Source organism: Azolla caroliniana, unplaced genomic scaffold (genome assembly GCF_043228905.1).
Source record: "Azolla caroliniana isolate FFs.n. ecotype wild unplaced genomic scaffold, voAzoCaro1.0.p SCAF_1, whole genome shotgun sequence".
Lineage (NCBI taxonomy): Eukaryota > Viridiplantae > Streptophyta > Polypodiopsida > Salviniales > Salviniaceae > Azolla > Azolla caroliniana.
Genome location: NW_028230436.1, coordinates 6,846,137 through 6,865,208, shown reverse-complemented (window position 1 = coordinate 6,865,208; position 19,072 = coordinate 6,846,137). Strand labels below are relative to the sequence as shown.

General features: G+C 39.4%; 4 protein-coding genes across 5 annotated transcripts; 3 read left to right on the top strand and 1 right to left on the bottom strand.

Moving 5' to 3' along the window:
• The first annotated feature begins 4,117 nt into the window (after window positions 1–4,117).
• LOC147868691 (chalcone synthase-like) lies at window positions 4,118–5,866 on the top strand. Its single transcript, XM_087322388.1, has 2 exons — window positions 4,118–4,315; window positions 4,830–5,866. The coding sequence occupies exons 1-2, from the start codon at window positions 4,144–4,146 to the stop codon at window positions 5,864–5,866; spliced, it is 1,209 nt and encodes a 402-aa protein (XP_087178514.1). The 5' UTR covers window positions 4,118–4,143.
• Window positions 5,867–7,243: 1,377 nt separating this feature from the next.
• On the bottom strand, window positions 7,244–9,287 carry LOC147868690 (uncharacterized). Its single transcript, XM_087322379.1, has one exon. The coding sequence runs from the start codon at window positions 8,804–8,806 to the stop codon at window positions 7,442–7,444; it is 1,365 nt and encodes a 454-aa protein (XP_087178505.1). The 5' UTR covers window positions 8,807–9,287; the 3' UTR covers window positions 7,244–7,441.
• Window positions 9,288–12,798: 3,511 nt separating this feature from the next.
• On the top strand, window positions 12,799–15,303 carry LOC147868689 (putative pentatricopeptide repeat-containing protein At3g01580). Its single transcript, XM_087322368.1, has one exon. The coding sequence runs from the start codon at window positions 12,835–12,837 to the stop codon at window positions 15,070–15,072; it is 2,238 nt and encodes a 745-aa protein (XP_087178494.1). The 5' UTR covers window positions 12,799–12,834; the 3' UTR covers window positions 15,073–15,303.
• Window positions 15,304–16,145: 842 nt separating this feature from the next.
• On the top strand, window positions 16,146–19,014 carry LOC147868688 (pentatricopeptide repeat-containing protein At4g13650-like). 2 transcript variants are annotated; one of them, XM_087322359.1, is made up of 2 exons: window positions 16,146–17,965; window positions 18,063–18,333. In XM_087322359.1, the coding sequence occupies exons 1-2, from the start codon at window positions 16,302–16,304 to the stop codon at window positions 18,190–18,192; spliced, it is 1,794 nt and encodes a 597-aa protein (XP_087178485.1). In that variant the 5' UTR covers window positions 16,146–16,301; the 3' UTR covers window positions 18,193–18,333. The 2 variants fall into 2 exon arrangements, with proteins under 2 accessions (XP_087178485.1, XP_087178482.1); XM_087322356.1 differs by having other exon boundaries at window positions 16,146–19,014.
• The last annotated feature ends 58 nt before the right edge of the window (window positions 19,015–19,072 follow it).

Here is a 19,072-nt window from a genome sequence, read left to right as displayed (position 1 = left end):
CACATTTTTCCATAAGGTTTGATTTAGTTTTGGCACCTCATTAGAAGTACAACAAATATTGTTTTTCTCTTCTACATTTTTTGCCTCTAGTTGTGTGGGGTCTCTTATTCTCAATGGAATTTTCAGTAGTTGTGATCATTGAGAAAGTGTCCCACTAGTTTGAGTTTGTACCGAGCATTAGATATCTTCACTTTGATATGGTTTCCAAATAGTGAATCTTGATGTACATATCAACAAATAAAAATTTCTGGTTTCTCATCCCTCTAACGAGGCAATATGTTACACTCCTATTTGATTGTGGGTAATGATGTCTACATAGCAAAAAGTATTTCACGCATTCCTACTAAGGGCCACACATAACTTTAAGCCAAAACTCAAAGGAGCTCTCATTTGAATTGAAAGAAAAATATCACATGGGGGAAAATTACTGCATTGAGAAAGAGTTGTGCTTGAAAGAACACTTCCATTGTCAAATAGATTGTCTTTTGGTCACCTCCATTGGATCCCTTTGGAGATTTTTATTCACAAATTGAAACATTCTATGCACAATAATAATCAACAAAAGTATTAATCAATTCCGATGATTTATATGGAGAAGATATTGATCATGTGAATGATATAATTATTTATCGGGAAAAGTACCAGGATACCGATGGAAGTTCGTCTATTTACCAGAATTCCCCTAGAAGTTCCAAATTTACCAAACTACCCCTATGTCCAAAAAAATACACTTTATAAAGTAATTATACACTAAAATATTTGGTAAATACGGCTAGTTCGGGTCCATTTCTTCCATCTTTGGTAAATAGGGCTTGTAGATTTGAGTGTATAATTACTTTATAAAGTGTAATTTTTTGGACATAGGGGTCGTTTGGTAAATTTGGAACTTCCAGGAGCATTCTGGTAAATAGATGAACTTCCCAGGGGTATCCTAGTACTTTTCCCTTATTTATATTACAGGTGCATTGGCATAAAATTTCACACTTGTTCATATTCGTTGAGAACCAAAACATCATAGGCCAACTCTCAACTCTCAATTCTCAACCCTTCACTCCACAATCTATATTCTTTATATCCAACTTCAACCTATTTAAGACTTATAGAAGCTAATGTAAATTATGTCGTATGATTCACCTATTTTGTATGCAAATATGGGAGTTGGACTCTTACACTTTACACTTTGATCATCCTTCTAATGTGTTTTTGCAACTCCATTATATCTTACATGTTCATACAAAGGATGTGGTACATGCATTGACCAAGTTATCAATGCAATTTTGCACACAAAGAAAAACATGTTATTATGCAAGGTACAATTGAGCAAAAACAATTCTAGACTTCGAACTAGTCCTAATATATTTAGTCCATTTTACTAAAAGAGGGTAGACCTATGATGTTTGGACTGCCATTGACTACGTCATTCAATAACACCCCAACACGAGATTGTTTTTATATGAAACATTGTCAAGGAGAAAAGCTGTTGGCAAATATTTGATACTTTTTTTTAATTTATAAATTGGTTTTTGTTTGCAAGCAAAGACTGTGAATTGTGATGGGAAGAAAAAGCTTAAACCAATTAAGCAGGAAAAACATTTGTAGTTACTAATAGCTATGTGGGTAATGTATCAACAAATACATGTTATGTGCATTATACGACAATTGTTTCACTAATTGGATAAATCGATTGTTATTTCTGACAATCAAGGGTGATGTGAGAGTTGTTGCACTCTCAACTTTCTATCTACTAGGCAAGAGCTCTAGACTATAGTGTTCTATATATTAGTAAGGAGGTTTTAGCTTTTTTGTAATGCACTATGTGTAAACATAAAATATCTAACTTCATGACCATTCCTCCCTTTTAATGTTGTTTTCTCTAACAAACATGATTGTGACTCAAAGCTCACATAATTAAAATGATCATTTGGTTCTGTAGTAGGTGTTCTCAATTCATTTGCATATATTTACAGTGTGGCAAATTAATGAAATTGTAGAGAAACTTATCAACCATTGTTCATACCTGGGAGCATTATCATTCATAGAAGTTTGTGGTTATCTATTGTAATGGTTTATGTTATGTCAAGGTGAAGAACTTTCACACATCAACATTCCATCCTCCTAGGGATGCATACTGAAGCACTATAGTGCACAACAACAATCCTCAAACATCGAAAGGAAATATTGGATTAATTGTATTGGTATTGGTTAGACGGATCTCATCCATAAGAGATTGCTTGAGAGGACATTTACTTCATTGTGTGCATTTCAACAGATTGGAGATTGATTTAAGGATTATGAAAATGCAGTCTATTCACAATAGATGGAACTATCGAGTCCCTTCTAGGATTTGTATATAACGTTCCTAGTTGTAAAAATTTATAACTAATGGAAGGAGTTTTGTTTTTGGAAAAAACAATGTAGTCTATTCATCGAACCACACTATTACATAATCTCATTGTTGTTTACTATATCGGTTCTTTGAAATAGGATTTTATTATGTGTAAGCCCGATATCCAACATCCAACTATGGTTAGACAACAAACACTAAATGTGTAAGGTGAAATTTCATGAGAAAACATCATCTAACTATATTGTGAAATGATGCATGTACACATGGTTTTCTGTAGAGATGAATACTTCGTTCGTGATCTCCCATTAGACAAGCGTATACAAAAACTCACGAACACATAGCCACTAGATGAGATAAAACATTAGGAATACTTTTATAGAGTGAAAAAAACTTGAAAAACTTCTTCAAATTAATGCCCATGTGCTATAAACTTGTTTGATGACTATGAGCCATTCATTACAAGGAATAAAACAGTGAATGACATTTACAATGCACATGCATCATGATAAGTCACAAGGCATCACCTACGTTTCAATAAGAACTATACAACACACACCAACAATTCCAAAAGGTAATACAAAATGCAAAGCTACAAATGGAGAAAGCACAACCTTCATGTTTCATGTTGAAGGCATACTTTTATTTTGAATATCGTAAGAAAATATTGAGGGGATAGTTTTGTCAAGTAATTAAAGAGGAAGGCAAAGAAGATGATGAGATTAAGACGTAGGTGGAACGAATGGGGGAAGGTGAGAAACATTGCATATTCTTTCCATGTTTGATTATGACAATCCATTACCAACCCCAAGTATTTAGGAAAGGAAGACAAAGTAAAATCCAAAGAAAGTACAACATCAAATGATTTATTGTATAAACTCCTTGGTGGAGGGTTTATACATGATTTATACTTCTCCAAATACTCAAGAATATGCACATGCACATCATGGCTAACTATGAGGTTTTCTAGTGAAGGGTCAAAACATAACTTGATAGGTTTGATGATTAGTAGTAACATGCATATCATGCATGTCATATCTATGGGACAAAGGGGTCCTCATTTTGTTTAAAATTCCACATATAGCAATCCTTGAAGTGGCATCAAAACACTCACAAGGGAGTTGTGCTTGATGTTACACCTCTAAATATTTATGTTGAAAATTGAGGGTAAGCTATGCACCTCTACCAACTACAAATTCATGGGGCAAGTGTTTCAAGCATTGAGGAAGTCAACAAAATAGATAAAATGAAGCATCGAAATATTTGTGAGGGTTAGAGGTTGAGCTTGAATGATAACTAAGGTTGTGGAAAAGGTATTAAGCCTTAAGGGTGTCTAATAATACACTTTGATGCTAAGGTCCAAGCATTAAAGGCCAGACATCGAGCACTAAGATTTAGTTTAAGGTTAGGATAAACTGTAAAGATCTTGGCAAAATAAGAATAAGCTTAAGGCTTTGGTTAGGATTAGAGATACACATCAAGGTATAGACAATAACGAAGGTATATATGCCAAGGTGTTTGAGATACTAAGCATTTGGCTTTTGGATGATTATACAAATTCGGACATTTTAAAAAGATGTTGGTCTTGGGAATTGAAGGTTAGATATGATAGCAATCAGTTTTCCAGAACATCTAGGTACCGAAACACATTAAGGTTTAGACATCAGAGGTCAGGCATCTAATGAGTTTAGACTAAGTATTAGACATCAAGGGTTAACAAGTGAATCAACTTTAGGTTCTTAATTGTGTGAGAGTGGAGGAGAAAGACCAACACCGAGGTAAGACCACTATCAATCGAAATGGAGAGTTGTCCAAGGATGGTGGAGAGGTCAGAAGGTCCTGCGAGTGTGCTGGCCATTGGGACGTCGGTACCCCCGAATGTGATGTATCAGAAAGATTATCCCGACTTCTACTTTCGTGTCACCAACAGTAATGACCAGATCGAACTCAAACACAAATTCGAGCGCATGTGTAAGTGGAACTTAAATGACTCCATACCCTCTCTCTCTCTTCGTCTAAAAATGGTTAAAGACACCACCATACCCTTTCTAATTACCCCTCCCTTCTCTTTCCTGCAAATTCAAAATTTCCCTCTTAATCCTAAACTTTTCACTTTCTCTAACCCTAAAACAAACCCTAATTTTCCAAATCTGCGTTCCCTAACCCTAATTTTCCAAATCTGAGTTCCCTAACCCCAACTCTCCAAACCTGAAAGACCTGAGCCGAATTTTCCAGATCTGAATGCTATAAACTTAACCCCAACCCTAGCCTTAGCCCTAAACCCTAATGTCTAAATTCGAATGAAATGCCTGCCTGCCTGCCTGCTTGCTTGCTGAGCTCATCACCACTACTAACGCCCTAAAATGGAAGAGAATCTCCAATCAATTCTCTGTTGCTGTTGTTGTTGTTATGTATGTAATTTGTCTGTGGTGATGGTGATGGTGATGGTGATGGTGATGGTGGTGGTGGTTGTGGTGCTGTGCAGGTGAGAAGTCGTGCATCACGAAGCGGCACCTGTTCCTGACGGAGGAGCTCCTGGAAGCGAACCCGTCGCTGTGCGCGTACTGGGAGAGGTCGCTGGACGTCCGGCAGGACATGGTGGTGGTGGAGGTGCCGAAGCTGGCGAGGGCGGCGGCGGCGGCGGCGATGGAGGAGTGGGGGCAGCCGAGGTCGAGGATAACGCACCTGGTCTTCTGCACGACGGCGGGGGTGGACATGCCAGGTGCGGACTGGGCGCTCATGAAGCTGCTGGGGCTGAGGGGATCGGTGCAGAGGGTGATGCTGTACCAGCAGGGCTGCTACGGCGGCGGCACGGTGCTGCGCGTGGCCAAGGACTTGGCGGAGAACAACCGCGGGGCGCGGGTGCTGGTGGTGTGCAGCGAGATCACGGCCATGACCTTCCGTGGGCCCAGCGACACGCACCTCGACAGCCTCGTCGGCCAGGCGCTCTTCGGCGACGGCGCCGCCGCGCTCGTCGTCGGCTGCCAGCCCCACGCCCCCGCCGGCGAGCGCGCCTGCTTCGAGATCCACCGCGCCGCCTGCCACGTCCTGCCCGACAGCGACGGCGCCATCGACGGCCACCTCCGCGAGGTCGGCCTCACCTTCCACCTCCTCAAGGACGTCCCCTCCATCATCGCCAACAACATCGCCGCTCTCGTCCAAGACCTCCTCCACGACCTTGACCATCAGAACCTTGACCACCACCTTGACCACCTTGACCCCCTCAACTACAACGACTTTTTCTGGATCGTCCACCCCGGCGGCCCCGCCATCCTGGACCAGGTCCAGGACAAGCTCCGCCTCCACAAGCACAAGCTCGCCGCCTCCCGCCACGTCCTGGACCAGTTCGGCAACATGTCCAGCGCCTGCGTCCACTTCATCATGGACCACATGCGCCGCTCCTCCGCCGCCCGCCGCCTCCCCACCTCCGGCGACGGCCACCGCTGGGGCCTCCTCCTCGCCTTCGGCCCCGGCCTCACTTGCGAGGCCTTGCTCCTCCGTGGACTCCCTCCCCACTCCTAGGGGGAGTCTCCTTCTTCTTACACTCTTGCATGCATCATGATGCACCAAACTTTAAGAGCTACCAATGAGTAGTCAGTCACTCATTCACTTGGGCCCCCCATGTCTCTCTCACATAGGGGGGGACGGACAAACATGCAAGTCGCACAATTTCACCGATCGATCGATGTTTCGTTCGTTCGTTCGAAGCTTCCATTATAAAAACTACGGTGGTCAAATGAGACATCCTTACTTAGTAGCAAGCATTCTTGTCATTTGCTCCTCATTCTTGTTTTTTTTCTATCTCATCCGTAGTAGTAGTAGTCTTTTCTTCGTAGGTGTATGTCATCCTCCTCATGTTCACTATAAAACTTCCATCTCTAGATTGTGTGTGTGTTGTGTTTTGTCCCTCGAGGAGCTTCTTCCCCTACGCACGATACGATGATAACCAATTTGATCCCCACCGATATTTTTCGCGCGTTTTTTCTTTTAGGGGAGTTGTACTCTAAAAGACAATTGATTATCTCATTCACAAAAAGCAATAAATGGTGAACTGTCAAACTTAAAAAAAGTACGGAAATTTCGACGTCTACCTTTAGAGATCAATGGCAACGCATCACAAGTTTCATCTACTACACACATGGAAAATATGAAGTGGAATGAGGTTTGACAAGCACTCACTTTGTTACACATGAATAAATCATGTGTAGTCTATGACATAACAATGACTAGTTAGTAATCATGGCGACATTGATAGCATTGAACTAGAGGTTTCATTACCCATTCTATGATATGAAGTTACTAAGTTACTATTACTCACAAAAAGATCTTGGAAATTAGCATCAACTAGTTCGTAACTATGTATTAGCAAATGCCCTAGTGATGATTGTCAATAAGAATGATGGAAATGATTAAATTATCTCAAGCAATCATCCATACTAAGTAACTGCGCTCTCAAACACACACACTCCCTCTCTCATATGTATATGTATATTATGAAATTTCTAACATTGGGCAGGCAATACAAGTTCAAAACCTTTGCCAACTGTTCAAATTAACCTTTCAACACCACCATACCCACACATTTATGCCTAAATATACATGTCATATTGATGTTCATTCGCATTCATACCACAATGGTGCACCATCATGTCTTGTCAATGCCAACATTTTTTCTTAAATATTATGCACATCATGTCATAACGATGCTCACATATTTATTCCTAGATTAGACACGTCACGTTGATGTACATATTTGCAAACGGATTAGCTCGTGGTCCCACCAAGTCCAATACATCTGACTCAATTAATATTTATCTGTAAAACTTTATAAAGTTCAAGACAAAAGGAAAAATTTTGGAAGGTAAAGGAAGGCAAGCAAGGACATTGTGTAATTACAAATAGTGGAATCTCCTCTACTCTATTATTAACTAAACATAGCTCTACAAAATCGACCATTAGCTTTAATAATGCTGGTGATTAGCTCGCTAGCAATGAACACCTAATACACTCCTAATTACATGTAGAGTACTCTCTCGAATCTAGATGAGTGGCTAGATTAGCACAACCAGCTCTATGAAGCCTCTTTGGACAACCCCCCTAATGTGAAGGGTTAAAGAGCCTACATATAGTTTGCGTCTTTTGACCCTTACCTTGGCAAAAGGCATATTGCATTGGGCAATGGGTGAAACAGTTATCGCTGAAACTCGCCCACATGTGATGATTGGGAACCATCGTAATGAATTGGGTGGGGAGTGGGCCAATCAAATAATTCCCATCAAGTAGTAATCTTTCTAGGGGCTTTGCAAGGATGCCATTGGCCATTGCTTTCGCACCATAGCTTTGCGGGATTGCCCCGTGAAAGAAGTTGTACCGAAGCGACAACACCGACAGCTCCTTCATGAGTGCAAACATACTAGGGAGCCGACCCGATATACGGTTATAACTTATGTCCAGCGCCACCAATGGACTCTCTACTAGGTGTTTCCCATGGGCCCTAAGTTGAACCAACATGTTGCCGGATAAGTTTACTTGCTGCAAGCTTTGATGAGCCAAAATGGCATCGTCCACGCATCCACTGAACTGGTTTTGGCTTAGGTCAAGAACAATGAGGTGTGTGAGGCTTGAGATGATGAGACTAGGAAGTTTGCCCGATAAGTTGTTGTTCCGCAAGGAGATCAAGGATATGGACTCTGGCGGGAGAGATGTCGGGAAGGCACCCGAGAATTTGTTGCCCGACAAATCGAGTTGTCGGAGGAGGGACATGTTCCGGAGGTTGGGGATAGTTCCCGTGAGCCCATTGGTTTGCAATCTCAAATTTGTGAGGGAAGTGAGATAGTTTATAGAGCGTGGGATTGTGCCTTGGAGATTGTTGTCGGACAAGTCGAGGGTCTGTAGATGGACGAGGTTTCCGAGAGAGTTGGGTAGGACTCCGGTGAATCTATTGGCCGAGAGGTCGAGTATGATGAGATGAGAGAGGTGTGAGATGGTGTCAGGGATGGTGCCGGCGATGAAGTTTCCGGATAGTTGCAAAATCCGGAGCCTCGTGAGGTTCCCGACATAGGGCGAGAGTAATCCCCCATAGCCGGCATTGTCAAAGAGCACACCAATCACTCTTTTGTAATGAGAATTCGTTTGATTTGTGGGTGGTGGTGGTGATGAAGATGATTTAAATGATGTCCTGTTGTCATCATCATCATTGGAGGAGTCGTCATTGGCACACTTGATCCCACATGTGAATTGCGGCCCGAACACTGACTCACATGGGTCCATGGAGAAATCCCATGTCCCCAGACATGAAGCCAGGCAAATTGTGCGAGGATCTAATGCAGCTTTGATTCGCATTAGAGCTTCCGTGTCGTCTGGATGTGTAATCGTGCTAATTCTTCGAGAATGAAGAAGAAGAAGTGTAATTACCACCATAAGGGTCCTTGCAAGAAACATACAAAATGGAACTTCCCCCATTCGCTAACCAGATTTGGATGGGATAAAAAAAATTTAGGAGCCAACAACAAATGCTGCCATTTAAAAAACAAAGGCCCAAAAAAACCTGCCATTATGAAATCAAACAGATGTGAGAGACAGGACTTATAAAAAAACCCACATTCTGATCAAGAAAGAGAAATTGAGCTCACCCAAGAGAGAGATGGAGAACGAGGGAGAGGGCTAAGGTTAAACCTGTTAAGCTTGTGTGGAGACATAAGAATATGTATGTAGATGAGACTTTTTGTTTTCCTCTTAAAATGTGCAGCTTTACTTTACTCACATCAACATTCTATTCTCCACAAACACACTGACACACACACACACACACACACACACACATGTATCACAATTCAACATTGTGAGCGAACATAAAACCTGAAAAGCCCAAATGCATTTTGATGTGTCTCGATGGAAAGGTTTCAGGTGGAAGATGTTACACAAAGTGGTGTTTCGGTCTCTCGACGATGACCGTCGATGAAATGGCATGGGATGGATGTGAGACATGCATATAACTCATATCATACATCATCACCACTCTCATTCTTGCATCCTCTCTCTACATCTTACATAGACCTCCCATTCCTACATCCTCTCTCTACATCAATATAGACTTCTCTCTCTCTCTCTCTCTCTATATATATATATATCATATATGTATATATATCTCTCTCAACATACCAACAGATAGTATGTTTTGAGTGTGGCAAAACCTACCCCACAAAAGCCTCTCCAATTTTCCACCTCAATCTCATCATCATTTTGCTTCTTTAAAAACAACACACATGTCAGATCTTGAGCCTCTCTGTACTTGTATTGGTGAGGGTTTGCACACACCTCTCTCCTACACACTTGTGTTCACATGGATATTGCCAAAATGCCCGGTTTGCTTCCGTCGAGCATTTACACATGTCTGCTTGCCTCGTTTCATCCAATGTTTCATTAGTCATTGATCCATAAGTCTGCCAGATTCTAACAAGTTGTGATCAACATTTCATTTTATCGTTATTGCATAGCTATGCCGAATTCAGCTAATCCAAACTAACCAACAAAGCGTTTCATTTATCGTTGTTCCATTGCTTTGCCAGATTTACTTCCTCTAATCACACATAAGTAAGGCCAAGGTTTCATTGGTTTCTAACCATCTTGTAGACTAAGTGTCCACAATGGTGCTTGTTTGTACATAAGTAGAAGGTTCTTCCCCTCAATGTCATAACACTATAAGGTCTCAAAAGGATATTTTACCCAATAGAATATCGGGATATGGTGAATCTCTCAAGTAGGAGGCGAGGGAAGGTGCTTATGTGGCCATATCCTCTAAAGAAGTTATGCTCTTCTAGTTTACTTCATGTTCCTTACACACACGTTGATCCAAACAACATGAGATTTTAATGGCTTTGATATTTACTTGGGAGAAAGACCTTTAGCACACCTCAACTACCATTTATTTTCACAAACTTGGAATAAGTTTTGCTTCAAAAGTTGGTCACCTTTATTTGTATTCATAAGCATATAAATAAAAGTGGTGTTAAGTTGCATTACATTGTAAATTAATGGCTGAGAATTTGGATGTGTGGGTTAACAATCAAGTCCTTTGTGGAAAAACTAGAAATGCCACATACACTATGGTGAGATTGTTATGAAATGTTGTAAGGATCTCCTTCTAAATAAGATGAAATTGGGTGCCATATGGTAGAAAACACATGACTCATGACTCATGACATTCTTCCATATGTTTTGATAATTTTGCTTTCTAGCCTACTTGCATATTTTTGTGTGTGCTAATGTTCGATAATTCTGGTTTCTAAAGTTGTCTCACCATTGTCGATATTCATGGAGATGTACATTGACATGGTGTGCCATAATTATTTCTTATAACTTGTTCCCTTATCCAAACACAATGAATTTGTGATTATGACTATGACTAATGGAATGGTGTAAGGACACTTATTTCTCTAGCTTGGTTATAGAAATTGTCCTCCATTTTGCTAACGTAATCAAACTTAAAAGGACACTAATATAGTTGCCTTTTACCTAAAAGTAAGACAAGTTTAGTGTAATATTTATAACTTCAACATCCACAACCTTCAAGGTATGGCCTCTACAAGTCACACATTAATGAAACCAAAAGAATATTATAGCTAGAAAAAATCTATTGGTTCTCATTTATCAACAATTAAGACATTTGAAAATATTGTACAAGCTTTTATGAGCATTCGAAGTTCAATATCTGACAAAGATGAGAAGCCATCCTATTTCATACATAAAGACTACAAGTTCTTAGCATTCAACGAAAAGCAAAATGATGGGATTTTAGTTACCATATGGATGATTGTTTCCGACTTTATTATGTGTATCATTATAATGTAATAGTGTTCCACCATCAACTGCATCATTTATATCTTCAATGGTTGGTCCTTTACTCTTATAATAATGAAGGTGCTCATTTAAAAAGTGACCTAGACTCTATTATGTATATCAAAGGCATATCAAGCTGCTACAAACACAAGCATCAAGACATTTGATTGGAATAAGGCTCAACACTAAAAGTGAACCAAATATCGAAGTATTGGTGGTACAAGTTGCTAGGATGAAAATATATTTCGTGACTCTCCCTCACTATTATGTGTACATTTCAATGCTTGATATTATTTACAAAATAAAGACATACATATAGTAGAATAATATGAACTTAAATTCTTGCTATATAGTCTATCTTGAACTCCGATATCTTGGTAATATATTTGGAATAAAGGTTAATAAACTTTTATTTTGAATCTTGCAACTCAATAACTTGCTAATATATTCAAAATAAAGGTTAGTAAACCAATACTAAGATTCGATATCTTGCTAATATAATCAAAATAAAGATTAGTGGGCGTGCATATATTGATGACTTCAGGCAGACTAATTTACCAATATATTATTGCAATTCATGCACAAAATCTGTCTCTTCTAGGCAAACATGACATACTCGAATTATCATGAACTACATTGCGTGACTTCTTATAACTTATTGCATAACCCATAAAGTATGTATTCGTCTCCTTCAACAATGTCTAATTTAGTTTGAAGATTTGGATCAATTTTATGATGTTGGGGTCAACAAGGTCTCGCAATGAGAAGTCGTAAAATTGTGTAGATGTAAAGTATGAAATACTACCCCCACCCGCAATGAGATGTCCCCAAAATTCCATGTGACTCCAATGCATTCATTAGAATAACTAATTTCCATCTTCTTGAGAAAAGCCAAAAATTTAAAAGCTTCAATTTCTCAAATTTCTCATAAAAGTGTAACTTTAATTGTGATGTTTGTATCCCCACCATAAGAAAAATCAAAATAACATAATCCAATTAAAAATTGTCTCTCGATGTTTTATGGCGGGCCATATAGCTCTCATATTTGTTGTCTCGAGTAGAAGGGCGAATCATATCGTTCGACTATGCTTGGCTAGAATGGTTGTCAATCCCGACCCAAGGTGGGTTTACTTGCAACTTTGAGTAATGCATGTATGTGGATGCAACATTACGTGAGCTAGCATGCATGCATGCATGTTCACGTGTGTCAACACTTTGAATCGGAATTATTCTACTGTTGTCTGTCACTCAACCTCTCTTTCTATATACGAGTGTTTCCTATAGAAAGAAAAAGAACTTCCCGACATGCGAAAGCAGGAGTTCAAACTCTTGGAATGTCGACTGACACAACTTTTGGCTATGTTTGAGTATATACCGAGAAAAAACCCGGAAATCTTCATAAGTCAGCAACACACAGAAGAAAGGGTAAAACACCCGAAATACTCCCGAGGGTATATTTGGAAGAATCCCCCTCAAGCTCTAAAAAATGACCATAAATGTCCGTCTTATCATAGATAGGGGTATTTTCGTAATTCTTGAGACCTTAGGGCTATTGTCATAAATAACAAAACTCTGAGTTATCTTTTATGGTATTAGTTCACTGATTCGAATGAGGGTTTTGCTCAGAGCAAACTTTGAAGTTTGGAACATGAATGCCCACATGGATCGTTATATCCTCGTCATATTCACCACATACTATCATTAATCAATACATGTTTACTAACCCTACTTTATACAGAATTTTTATCAGATCATTGAGTAATAACATTAGCTCTACTAGAACCCTTTCAACTGGCCACAATTCAAACTTGGAAGAAGCCCTAACATTATTAGAGAAATCTACTGAGTTGGGCCCCATAGAAACCCTGATTCCAATCATTGAACGATGCAGACGCACTGGCAATCGTGGATTCTCATATCGGTTATATGCTTACATATGCAAGAAAAATGTAGAAACCCATCCATCTTTGAGTAATTGTCTGATTCCAATGCTTGTGGATTGTGGTAATCTAAATGAAGCTCGAAATGTGTTTGATAAGTTATTGCGGCATGATAAGCTATCAGGATGCGATAAGGTATCAAGATCTGAAAACATGTCGGAATGCGAAATGCTATTGAAATGTGAAAATGTATTGGGATACGATAAAATATCAAAACTTCATAATGTAATGAAATGTGATAAGCTATCAATATGTCTGGCTGAGCGAGTGTGGACGTCTCTCATACAAGGTTATGTTGACATTGCACAATATGAATGTGCATTTGTCGTGTTTCACACCATGCAAAGCAATGCTGTAAACCCGAGCATTTTCACCCTTCAATCTCTACTCAAGGCCTGTGCTAGAACCAAATGTTGTATTTATGGCCTACAATTGCATCTCGAAGTTATTTATATGGAAAACGAGACTAATATATATGTGGCTATTACTTTGATTGATATGTATGCCAAATGTGGTATGCTGTCTGAAGCAAAGGATGTGTTTGATGAAATGCATGTTCGGAATGTAGTCTCCTGGAATGCATTGCTATCAGGTTATGTTACTCATGGGCTATTTCAAGAAGCTTTGGATTGCTATAATAAGATAAAGTTGGAGGCAATTGCTCCCGATACTTGCACTTTTCTTTGCTTTCTCAAAGCTTGTTGTCAATACGGAGACATTGTTAAGAGTCGAGAAATGCATACAGGCATCATAAAAGGAGGATTAGATGGCGAACTGTATTTGGCTAGTGCAATGGTAGACTCATATGCTAAATGTCATTCACTCGAAGAAGCACGAGATGTATTTGAACGATCAAAGGAACAAGATGTAGTTTTATGGAATACTATGATTGTTGGCTATGCTGAACTTGGGTTTAATGAAGATGTATTGCAATGTGTTGAAAAGATGGAGAGAGAGAGCATATCACGAAGCTCCATAACATATGTAGCGGCGTTAAGAGCTAGTGGTAGTCTTAGATCGATCACATTTGGTCGAAAATTGCATTCTGCTGTTGTGAAACAAGGTTTTTGGGGCGATTCACATGTTGGAACAGCTCTTATAACAATGTATGCGAAGTGTGGGTTATTAGTTGAAGCACAAAGAGTGTTTGAAGGATTGAATAAGGTCGACATCGTGGCGTGGACTTCCTTGATTAGAAGCTATGTTGACCATGGTTATGATGAGCAAGCCTTGACACACTTCACCTTAATGGAGAAATCTGTAGGTGTATACCCAGACGCGGTCGCTTATTTCTATTGCTTGAAAGCTTGTGGAAACATGGGTTTTATTCAAAAAGCCCAAAACATACACACAATCGTTGTGAAAGATGGGGTTGATGGAGATCCTTTAGTCTCATGTACACTAGTGGATATGTATGCAAAATGCGGTTTTCTTCATGAAGCATCAGATGTTTTCAATGAATCAGAGGTGCAAGATGATGTAGTTCCATGGAATTCTTTGATTGCTGGATATGCACTGCGAGGAGAGAGTAATCGAGTTTTTGGTTTGTTGAAGACAATGTGTGATAAGGATATCGCCCCGGATGAAGTAACATTTCTCAATGTTCTATCCGCATGCACTCATGGTGGTCTCATCGATGAGGGCTTACAACTTATCGTTTTGATGACTGAGAAATATGGGATTATAAGGACAATAGAGCACTATGTTACAATGCTCGATCTCTTTGGCCGAGCCGGACGTCTAGATGGTGTTGTAGCTTTACTTGAGATAATGCAATCGCAACCCAATATTGCCACATGGACTGCGGTTTTGGGTGCTTGTAGAAATCTAGCTTTTGCTGAGCTTTTGGCAAGGAAGGCTTTTGAATGTGCCATAGATATTGATGATACACAATCTGGATTATTTCTGCTGATATTGAATGCCAATGCAAATGAACATATAATAGAATAAGTGATTGAAAGAATACGAATGAACTTTAAACAAGCATGTATGCGCACACACTCCCTCACTTGCTCACGCACTCATCCTGTGCCCACGCTAATGCGCACACACATGCACCCCTCTCAAAATGCACACAAACACACACCAAGTATTTCCAATACACACCTGATTACCTCAGCCATGTCGAATATCATTAGTACAAGCTTCTGGCACTTACCGTGATACAAACTGCTAACACACTCCACAAATAAGAAATACCAATAGAATGATGATGTAAAAATATCAAGAATGTTTTCATTTCCGTAGTCCATATATATAATGTAATATCCGCATTTCCATTTGAACACTAATATTCAAATTTGAACATATGATTATCCTATAATTTTGGCACATTCAATCTTTGTTAATAACTTTATCGCTATTAATGAAGTGATTGTAGAAACATTTGTTCGGAAAGGAGATAGTTAAGAAATGTTTTTCTTTTATTTGTGTACAAATTGGACATAATGGGCTATTTCTATTATATTTAATTGTGCCACTTTGGATAATCTAATCCACATGCACTTTCGCTATTTCTTGGGGCAATCATCATGTATTGCCTCTTTTGGCCAAGGGGTTCTGAAATTTGTGTCCTTCCAACTATATTTAGTTGGCTGTCCAAGTAAAGTGCCACATTTGTCTACATGTTTACAAATGCATATGTTAGTGTTCTTCTACGTGGTGTACACATTCCTTGTATTTTCATTCTCCAAACAAAGTGGTGGGTTTGTCCACATTTATAGCATTCATTTTGGAAAGATGAAGACTTCACTTGAAATACATGGATTGTTGCCTTCAAATTAGATTATGTTAGGAACCTACAAACGAAATGCAAACTCAAAGGATTTGAGTATTAGGATTATAAGAGTTGAGACATTAGTTTGAAGATATGATATCGACAATGTCAAGAAGGGCGCAATAGAATGACGGAAACTTGACAACCAAGTTTCACAACTCGTATTGAACAGGGGTGCAATGGGTTTGCACCGTCTCGACAAACATTTCTTCCTTAACTACCTTCTCTATTGAGGAGGGTTGTTTATAAGGTCTATTCACACCAAATGAATGGTAATGGAATGAATGATTAGTGAGAGTAAGCATATCGCGGGTATGCATGCCTTTTTACCCTTCTATTCTACATGGAAATGAATGCTCAGATTACATGAGGTAGACCTGATCTTTGTGCATACAAAATTGTTATGCAATTTCTTCATACCAATTGCTCTGTCTTTTCTCATCCTGATGTTCAAAGCATTAAATGGGAAAGAGGAGAGTTGGAAGAGACCCCCCTTCCTTCTCCAGAGTTCTTCAATATTCTTCTGAACGACTGCCAGAAGAAGAAATCCTTGTTTAAAACCAAACAAATTCACAGCCATTTGGCCTTCTTTGGCTTGGATTCTGTTACTTCGTTTAATGTAAAATTAGTGACAACTTTTGCCTCCTGTGGAGACATTGAAGATGCATTTAGAGTGTTCAATCAATCCCCATTTCACCATATATTCTCGTGGGCACATCTGATTTCGGGCTTTGTTGATTGTGGATATGGGAAAAAAGCATTGGAATTGTATGGTTCTATGAAAGAAAGAGGTTTAAAACCAAGTCCTCACACAATTGTTAGTCTTCTCAGAGCTTGCGGAGAGATATGTGCCGTTGCAAAGGGCATCGAAATACATAATTATGCAAAGAAAGAAGGGTTTGAAGATAATTTTTTCATCGTAAGTGCTCTCATAATGATGTATGGGAAATGTGGTCATGTTGTGGAAGCAGAGGATGTATTTATTAGATTGGCTCAATATGATTTGGTGTCTTGGAATGCTATGCTTTCGACATATGTCGAGATAGGTGAAGAGGGAAAAGCACTTTCTCTTTTTGAGAAGATTCTAGAAACTCAGATGAGTCCCAATGAACGAACCATGGTATGTCTCATACAAGCAAACTCTTTACACACAATAGAGGAGAGCAGAATGCTTCAAGAAAGGCAAAGCAAAGGTCATGAATTGCATTCTCATGTCTTAAAAAAAGGATTTGATGGTAATATTTATATCTATAGTGCCCTCTTGGGCATGTATGGTAAGATTGGAACAATCATGGATACAGAACACATGTTCGTTACATATCATTTTGTCCATGACATTGTGCCATGGAATGTTATGCTTTCGGTATATGTTGATCGCGGATATGGTGAGAAAGCATTGAGGTTGTTTCGGCAAATGCAACAAGAAGAAATGTCTCCAAATGAGACAAGTTTTATGATGGCATTACAAGCATGTTGCTTGATGGCTGATGAAGAGAGAATGAATAGTGTTTTTGTAGAGATAGGGCTATCCCTTCATTCTGATGCCCGCCAGAACGGATTCGAACGCGATACCTTAGTGTGCACCATGCTTATAAACATGTATGCAAAATATGGAAGGATACTGGAGGCAGAGCACTTGTTTCAAGCACATTCACACCATGACATCGTGTCATGGACAATCATGCTCTCGGTATATGTTGAATTAGGTCAAGGAGAGAAGGCCTTACAACTTTATAAAAAGATAATAGGTGAAAGGATGGACCCAAATGAATGCACTTTTGTATTCACCTTCCAAGCCTGTGGTTTGCTCGCAGAGAAAGAAGAAGCACTTACAACTACTTGTATGGAAAAAGTTAAGGTAAAATCGCTTGAAATTGGACAGGCACTACTGATCGATGCACGAAAAAAGGGATGTGATCGAGAACCTTTGACCATAGCCAATATTGTGATAATGTATGGAAAATGTGGTGGTGTGATGGAAGCAAAGTCGATGTTCCTTGCTCACTTCTCCTTACATACAGACACAATCTTATTTAATGCACTGCTTTTGGTGTATATTGAAAATGGGCATGACAGGCAAGCTCTCGAAATGTTTCAGAAAATACTGGATGGAGGTGGAACACCAATATGCCTTAACACTACCACATTTCTCTATGTTTTACAGGCCTGCACTAGGTCTGGAAGTTCAGAGCTATGTCAATATGTGCATTTCATCATCATCTCAGGCGGACTTGATTCAGACCTTTTACTCTCAACCAAACTTATCCATGCTTATGGAAGCTTTGGTAGTGTAGATGACGCAAAGTTGGTTTTTGATTCTATACCTAAGCCTGATATAGCCTCGTGGAATTCGTTAATTTCAGGGTATGCCCGCCAAGGGAATCTTGACACTTCAGCAAGACTCTTTGGAGAGATTCAACTTGCACGAATCAAGTCCAATGAGATAACTTATCTCCTTCTCCTCTCTATTTGTTCTCATGTTGGCCATGTACAGAAAGGGCTCGAGTTCTTCCACTCTATCGATAGGGACAATGGATTATGTATGGAAAGGGAGTATTTTTTTCGCATAGAGGACCTTGTTGGTCGTGCAGGGAATCTCTCAGGTGTTTTGTATGTATTGTCGAAGTTTCCAATAGATTCATATCCCATCCCGTGGTCATGTGTGTTGACCACATGCTCGAGGCATGGAAATGGTGAACTTGGAAAGTTTGCCTTTGATCATGCAATCTGTATGGATACCATTGAAAGTAATGGTGCTTATATCTCAATGTCCAACATCTATGCAAACGGCGAAGTAGTGGACTTATAATGAGATTAATGGGGACTGGGGATTCACTAGAGTGTTCAGTCAAGGAAATTTGTGATAGCATACATTATGCATCAAACTCCACAAGCGTGAGAGGTTGAAAATCATGAAATATTCAGGGGAGAACAAGCTTGATCTCATGCCTCTGCCACCATAATTGACCACTACTATTTTCGTTCACAATAAGTTGAAATGCTTATCAATCATCGTAACTAAGCTGAATGCAAAGCCTAAAACTGAAGTGCTACTTTCCACTTTGTTATTAGTTCCGATTTTGATCTATTCAATTTAAATTTTTTTCTGTTGAATATTCATTTTCTCATTCACATCAAAATCATTGTTTTTGTTGTCATTCCTCATCTTTCTAA